This window comes from Nicotiana sylvestris, chromosome 5, assembly GCF_000393655.2.
Source record: "Nicotiana sylvestris chromosome 5, ASM39365v2, whole genome shotgun sequence".
In the NCBI taxonomy this organism is placed as follows: domain Eukaryota; kingdom Viridiplantae; phylum Streptophyta; class Magnoliopsida; order Solanales; family Solanaceae; genus Nicotiana; species Nicotiana sylvestris.
Window position 1 is genome coordinate 175,967,392 of NC_091061.1, and position 7,760 is coordinate 175,975,151.

Consider the following 7,760-nt stretch of genomic DNA (forward strand, 5'->3'; position numbering starts at 1 on the left):
TTGAATATTCAGCTCTCTGAAGTTTGGCTTTGCGGACCGCACAAAGTCGAGTGCGGCTGCGGTGGCTTCTATTGCGGTCCGCAGAAAAAGGACCGCGGACCGCATTCACCAGTTCCTCCAAAATGCCATCTCTCTGAACCTTGGCTCTGCGGACTGCACGAAATTGAGTGCGGCCGCAATGAACCCAACGCGGACCGCTCAAAACCCTTTGCGACCGCATTGCCTTGTGTCCTGAAAAGCAACCTCTCTAAACTTCATCTTTGCGGACTGCACAAAATGGTGTGCGGCCGCACTAGCCCTATTTGACTGAGCTTGATCGTGTCTTGGTACTTGTGCAAGTTTCACTCCTTTTTGAGCTGGTTTTTGACACCTTGTCACCTTGTTGATCAAACCTGCAATCAAGCACAACTTGTGAGCTTTGGGACTATTTTGTACACATTTCTAATCAAAACTTCAGCAAGAAGGAGTTTAAAATGCATCATAATCCCTAGTTATCAGCGCTCCCCATCAGAATGCATATAAACATCTTAAAGGCTTTGTGGATACCTACTGGGGAAGCAAACAAACTAATGTGTCGGAGGATGTATCGAGATTGAGATTGTTCCCTTTCTCACTTAGAGGGAAATCTTTGGACTGGCTCATAAGACTCCCTAATCATTCCATCACTACGTAGGATGAGTTGGCTGATAAGTTCATAGCCAAGTTTTTCTCACTGGGACATATAGCTGCATTGAGGGATGAAATCTTAGCATTCAAATAGGAACTAAATGAGGCCCTTCATGAAATTTGGGATCGATATGGAACTATGGTCAAGGAATTCCCCAACAATGATATGACTGAAGAAATGATTCAACAGACATTTTATCGGGGTGTACACACGACCAATCAATGTGTGGTAAACTAGCTATCAGGGGGTAATTTCATGAAACTACCTTATGTTGAGGCTTGTGATATTCTTAATGAGAAGGCTGATACTTTCTCAGCTTGGAAAAGTCGAGCTAATGTGCCACAGGTGATCCCACTGTCATTCACCTGCACTAAGAGCTCCATGACCATGGCCAGGCAATAGCATAGTTGACTTCAACAGTGAACCAGTTGGCTAAAGCTCAATTGCAGCAAGTTCATGCGCCGAGACAAGTCAATACTATGTAAGGTGTAAACATGTTGGTCAACAAGAGGCGACAAATCAACAAAGTCAAGGAAATCCGGATCAATATGAACAAGGTAGCAGTGGTTTCAATCAGGATGATGGGTATGATGAGCAAAGTGAAGAAGTCTAGTACGTGAACAATTACCAAAGACAAAGGGGCAATGCTCCTAACCAACAATAACAGTAGAGATCCTAAGGAAACTGGGGGAATCAAAACCAACAGGGAAATAGCAAGTGGGGGAACAACAATCAGAATTGGGGCAGCAAGAACAACCAGGGCAACTGGAGTGGCAACAACAACAATTGGGGAGGAAACAACAACCAAGGGGGTTGGAATAATGGCAATCAAGGGAATCAGGGGCAAGGCTTTCAAAGACCTATGATGTATCAATAACCAAACAATCCGCCTCCATTTCCATCCCAAGGTCCTAGCTCGTCAAACTATGAGATGGGAATGATCGAGATGATGTTTGAACAAATGATGAAAAAGAATGCCGACTCTAATGCTTAGTTGGCATCCCATAATACTTCAATCCGAAACTTGGAGGTTCAACTTGGCCAGATTTCGCAATCTTTGAATACTCGCCCTAAAGGAGCTCTACCTAGTGATACGGTAGTAAACCCGAAGGGTGGGAACAATACTGGGCATGCAATGGTGGTGATCACAAGAAGCGGTAGAGGTGGTGAAGTGAAACAAAAGGAAGTTGTGAGTGATGAGGTTCAAGTAAAAGATGATGATGTTTCTATAGTTGATGAGCAAGTGAGCGAAGAGAATGTAAATGTAGAAGTGAGAATTGATATTCATGATAATGAGGTGGAGACCCAAAATGACATGAACCCGTCTAGGGAACACATTATAGACATGCCGGAAATGGTAGTCCCCAAGGTTAAGGCTCCCTTGCCAAGGCCTCCTCCACCTTACCCTTAAAGGCTTGCGAATCAAAAGAATGAAAACCAATTTAAGAAGTTTATTGAGATAATGAAAAGCTTGTCGATCAATGTTCCTTTGGTGTAAGCTCCTGAGAAAATGCCGGGTTACGCCAAGTTTATGAATGAATGGTGACTAAAAAGAGATCTATGGATTGTGAGGCCATCAAAATAACTCATCAAGTAAGTGCAATTGTGTACTCAATGGCTCCAAAGCTTGAAGGTCCTGGCGCTTTCACCATTCTATGTACCATTGGGAGTGCGGATTTTGCAAAGGTATTATGTGATTTGGGAGCAAGCATCAATTTGATGCCTTAATCCGTGTTCAAAACTTTGGGTATTGGTCAATCGAGACCTACTTCAATGAGGTTGCAAATGGCGAATGAAGAGGCCACTTGGTATTATCGATGATGTTCTTGTCTGGGTGGACAAGTTTATTTTGCCAATTGATTTTGTGATTCTTGATTACGAAGTCGACTATGAGGTGCCTATAATATTGGGAAGGCCTTTCCTAGCAACTGGGAAGGCATTGGTTGATGTGGAAGAAGGGGAACTCACCTTCCGGGTGGGTGACAAAAAAGTTGTCTTTCACGTGAGCAAATCAATGAGGCAGCCGAATAATATTGAAGTTTTCTCTTTTGTGGATCTTGTTACATGATAGTTGATGATACTAGTGCCATGGTCAATGTGGAGGATCCTTTAGAAGGGTATTGTTGAACCTTGATGTCGATGACGATGAAGGTCGGGTGGAGTGTGTCAATGCTTTGCACGAAATGGGTTCTTATTCTTATAAGCCCCGTAAGCTTTCTTTGGATCTTGAGAACAGAAAGTCTCTGCCAACAATGCCCTCAATCTAGGAACCTCCCATTTTGGAGTTTAAGTCTTTGCCTTCATACCTCAGGTATGAATTATTAGGCCCTAGTTCAACTTTAGCTGTTATTCGTACTTCTTGTTTTACTAACGTGCAGGTAGATGCCACACTGGAGGTGCTACAAAGAAGAAAGAAGGCAATTGGATGGACTCTAGCTGATATTCGGGGAATAGGCCCTGCATTTTGCATGCACAAGATTATACTTGAGGATGATGCCAAGCCCTCCATGGAACATCAAAAGAGGTTGAACGAGGCTGTGCAAGAGGTTGTCAAAAAGGAGGTGATCAAGTGGCTTGATGCAGGGGTTGTGTACCCCATCTAGGATAGTTCTTGGACTTCACCGGTGCAATGTGTGCCGAAGAAGGGTGGTATGACTGTGGTCACCAATGAGCAAAATGAGTTTATTCCCATCAGGACTGTCATCGGATGGAGGGTGTGTATGGACTACTGAAAGCTGAATAAAGTGACCCGCAAGGATCATTTTCCATTGCCATTTCTTGACCAAATGCTAGATAGACTTGCTGGGTGTGCCTTCTATTACGTTTTGGATGGGTACTTAGGTTACAACCAGATTTTGATTGCTCCCGAAGATCAAGAGAAAACCACCTTCACATGTCCGTATGGCACCTTTGCATTATCTAGGATGCCATTTGTTTTGTGTAATACACCGACTACCTTTCAGCGGTGTATAATGGCTATATTTACCGATATGGTGGAGGACTTCTTGGAAGTGTTCATGGTTGATTTCAGTGTTGTAGGTGATTCCTTTGATGAATATTTGAAGAATCGTGACAGTGTTGGCCCAATGTGAGGAGACTAATCTAGTGCTTAACTGGGAAAAATGTAACTTTATGGTCAAGGAGGGCATTGTCCTCGGCCATAAGATTTCAAAGAATGGTATTGAGGTGGACAAGGCAAAAATTGAAGTGATTTTAAAACTTCCTCCTCCTACTTCAACCAAGGGGGTTAGGAGTTTTCTTGGGCATATGGGGTTCTACAGAAGATTCATCAAAGACTTTTCTAAAATAGTGAATCCTTTATGTAAATTATTGGAAAAGGATGCAAAGTTCGTGTTTAATGATGAATGCATGAAAGCCTTTGAACTTCTCAAGTACAAATTGACAACCACTCCCATTATTACCACACCCAATTGGAGCTTACCGTTTGAGCTCATGTGTAATGCAAGTGATGTTATGGTAGGAGCGGTCTTGGGTTAAAGAGTAAACATGATGTTTCACCCGGTGTATTATGCAAGCAAGACAATGAATGATGCTCAAGTGAATTACACGGTGACGGAAAAAGAGTTGCTAGCAATTGTGTTTGCAATGGAGAAGTTTAGGCCTTATCTCATGGGTGCCAAGGTGATAGTTCATACTGACCATGCAACACTCCACTACTTGATGACAAAGAAGGATTCCAAGGCTAGGTTGATGAGATGGGTTTTATTGCTTCAAGAGTTTGAACTTCAGATTGTTGATCGAAAAGTAAGTGAAAACCAAGTGGCGGACCACTTGTTTTGCTTGGAGGGGGAGGGGAGGCCCCGTGATGGCCTCAAAATTAATGATTCATTCCCTGATGAGCAACTCCCCTCTGTATCTGTGAATAATATGCCTTGGTTTGCGGATGTGGCCAACTTTCTTGTGACTGGTATTATTCCGTGTGAGCTCTCTTCTAACCAAAGGAAGAAGCTCAAACAGGATAGCTTGGACTACTACTGGGATGCACCTTATTTGTTCAAAATTTGTAATGATGGTGTGAACCGTAGATGTGTTCCGGAAGAGGAGCAAATGAGTATTCTTGATGCTTGTCATTCCTCTCCCTATAGTGGTTACCATGGTGGGGTGAGGACAGCTTCAAAGGTGCTTAACTATTGATTTTATTGGCCTACAATGTACAAGGATGCGGGTGAGCTTGTGAAGAGAAGTGATGAGTGTCAAAGAGCTGGTGTAATTTCAAAGAAGGATGAAATGCCTCTCACCACTATTCTTGAGGTTGACATATTTGATGTGTGGGTCATCGACTTCATGGGACCTTTTGTGAGTTCATGTGGTAACACGTGCATTTTGGTGGCCGTTGATTATGTTTCCAAGTGGATTGAGGTCGTGGATTTACCCAACAATGAGGCCCGGAGTGTGATGGCTTTTCTCAAGAAGAATATCTTTACTCGGTTTGGCACTCCAAGAGCAATCATCAATGATGAGGGTTCTCATTTCTGCAATAAGGCATTTGACACTTTACTTGCAAGGTATGATGTCAATCACAAGGTTTCAACTCCTTACCATCCTCAGGCCAGTGGGCAAGTTGAGGTATCCAACAGGGAGATAAGAGAATATTGTCAAAGACTGTCAATGCAAATAGGACTGACTGGTCAAAAAACTAGATGATGCTTTGTGGGCTTACAGGACTGGTTACAAGACTCCAATTGGTATGTCTCCGTACCGGTTGGTGTTTGGGAAAGCTTGTCATCTACCTGTTGAGTTAGAGCACAAGGCCATGTGGTCTTTGAAGAAGATAAATCTTGGATGGGATGTTGCAGCCAATCTCCGGGTAGAGCAACTCAATGAGCTTGATGAGTTCTGGTTTCATGCCTATTCCAGCTCGTCCTTATACAAGGACAAGATGAAGTACATACATGACAAGTATGCCCGTAGCAAGGAATTCAAGGAAGGTGACTTGGTTCTATTATTCAACTCCCAGTTACGATTGTTCCCGGGAAAACTCAAGTCAAAATGGAGTGGTCCTTTTGAGGTGGTGCTTGTAACTCCGTTTGGTGCTCTTGATTTGAAAAACAAAAATGGTGAAATCTTTAGAGTTAATGGGCACAAAGTGATGCATTATCTTGGAAAGTTTGATGACAGCCACGCGGTGGAAATGATCCATCTCAAATTATTGATGGTAACCTGCGTCGTGTCGCGACGTTAAATCAGGCGCTTCTTGGGAGACAACCCATGTGTTTTTTTTTATTTTCTTGTTAGTGTAGGCTATGTTTTGAACTAACTGGTTGTGAGATATGTGTAGGAATGTTTGATGCAATGCAAGACTAAGCTGGAAAAATTGTGCAACAGTCTAAAGTTGGACCGCTGACAGCGCTCCATTTTTCACTGTCAGCGGTGGCCTTATCGTGAAGGCATAAATTGGCGGCGGACGCGGGACAGGAAAGTCCAAAATGAGACCTCTCTAAAGTTTCAACCGCGTCCATGGTGCTTTTATCGCGGTCAGCGGTGCCTTACAGCGACCGCGTACCATTTTTCTCTCTCAGTGGAGGTTTCAAACATGCAGCCTGTCTGTTCGTCTTCAGCACGGACCGCGGTAATTTTTCGCGGCCGCGCCAGGTGATTTGTGTGGGTCCCAAGTTATTTCTTTAAATATGAGATCTTTAAGCCTTTTACCCTTTTCGATCTTTTCTCTCTCAAAGCAAAAACTCACTGTTCATCTGAGCCCTAATCTGCAAAAACACAAAATTAGAGTCCATTTTCATCACACTACAAATCTGGTAATTTCACTCCTTTATTATTATTTAATTTTGTGCTTATTTCTCCTTTAATTGTTAGATTTTACTTCTTCTTCCTCTTTTTCTTTTAATTTTAACTTAGGGTTCATTAGCATTAATTAAATTAGGCTTAGAGAGTTAGGATTGGTTAATGAATACCTAATGGGGTTAACAATGTAGGTGATATTGATAAATGCATGAAAAATTTGAAACCCTAGGTTAACTCAGGTCGTTTTTTAATTCTGTGGCAGCGGAGCTTTTTCCATTGTTAGCGGTGCTTAGGTTCAGAGAAGCATATCATGGGTCCATGGTTGTGGTTGATTTTTCGGGGACAGCGGTGCACTTCCGCGACCTCACCCAATTTTCCGCGCCCAACAGTACCATAGAATCAGAGGGTGGGTTGTCTAATCCCCACACCTTCGCAGTTCGCGCTGCATTTTTTGTGGTCAGCAGCGCTCATGCCGCGGCTGTGCTCCTTTTTCCACTGTCTGCGGTCTGTAACTTTTTCAAGCACTATCAACTGTTGTTCTGCTTTTCTTCACTGCTTCTTCTAATACCAATACTAATTATTTTCCACTGATTATATTTGTAGACAATTGTTAAATCTAGAGGTGGCGGTGAGAAACAAAAGGGGAAAGCAGAGTCTTCCTGGGGAAGGGGACGAGGACAAATTAAGTTAACCCCAGCAGTACAGAAATCAATTGGGCAAATGAGCAAAAATATCAAAGTTGCATCCCACTCCGAGGGGAGAGAGTATGTTCCCTCCTGGGAGGCCTCAGAGAATAGCTCTGTACCCACACATATACCAGACTTCCGGGGGAGACTTAGATTGACAGACGAGCCTACACCACCAGCCTCTCTTACTACTCATGTTTCTTCTGAGTCGTCTGATGGCTTAGTAGAGAGTACTGATGGCTCAACTTCAACCTCACCTACAACTTCGTCACCTGGACAGGATCCCATAAATGTAGATGCTGAGGTATCGGATGACGTGAAAGGGGTGATACCCAGACTGGAAGTGTGGAAAGGACAAGAAACCCGGAGGTGTGGCAACAAAGGTTTGTCGGTGAGTTGGCATATCTCAAATTCACGGAGTAGTGGCTTCAAAAGTCACTCATACATGAGCGTCAGTTCATAAAGCAGGATCTACTGCCCCACAACTCCAATGTGAAGCAGCACTTCAATAAAAGAGTGGGATGGGAATACTTCACTAGCAATGTGCCGGATGCCAATGAGCACCTAGTCAAGGAGTTCTACGCCAATGCCTCCCACATCAAAAAGGGCTCATTTGTGACTAATATGCAGAATCTGAAGGTCAAATT

General features: G+C 43.3%; 1 protein-coding gene across 1 annotated transcript; it reads left to right on the forward strand.

The window, feature by feature from the left end:
- The first annotated feature begins 3,799 nt into the window (after positions 1 to 3,799).
- On the forward strand, positions 3,800 to 4,165 carry LOC138869695 (uncharacterized mitochondrial protein AtMg00860-like). The gene has a single exon (XM_070147336.1). The coding sequence runs from the start codon at positions 3,800 to 3,802 to the stop codon at positions 4,163 to 4,165; it is 366 nt and encodes a 121-aa protein (XP_070003437.1).
- The last annotated feature ends 3,595 nt before the right edge of the window (positions 4,166 to 7,760 follow it).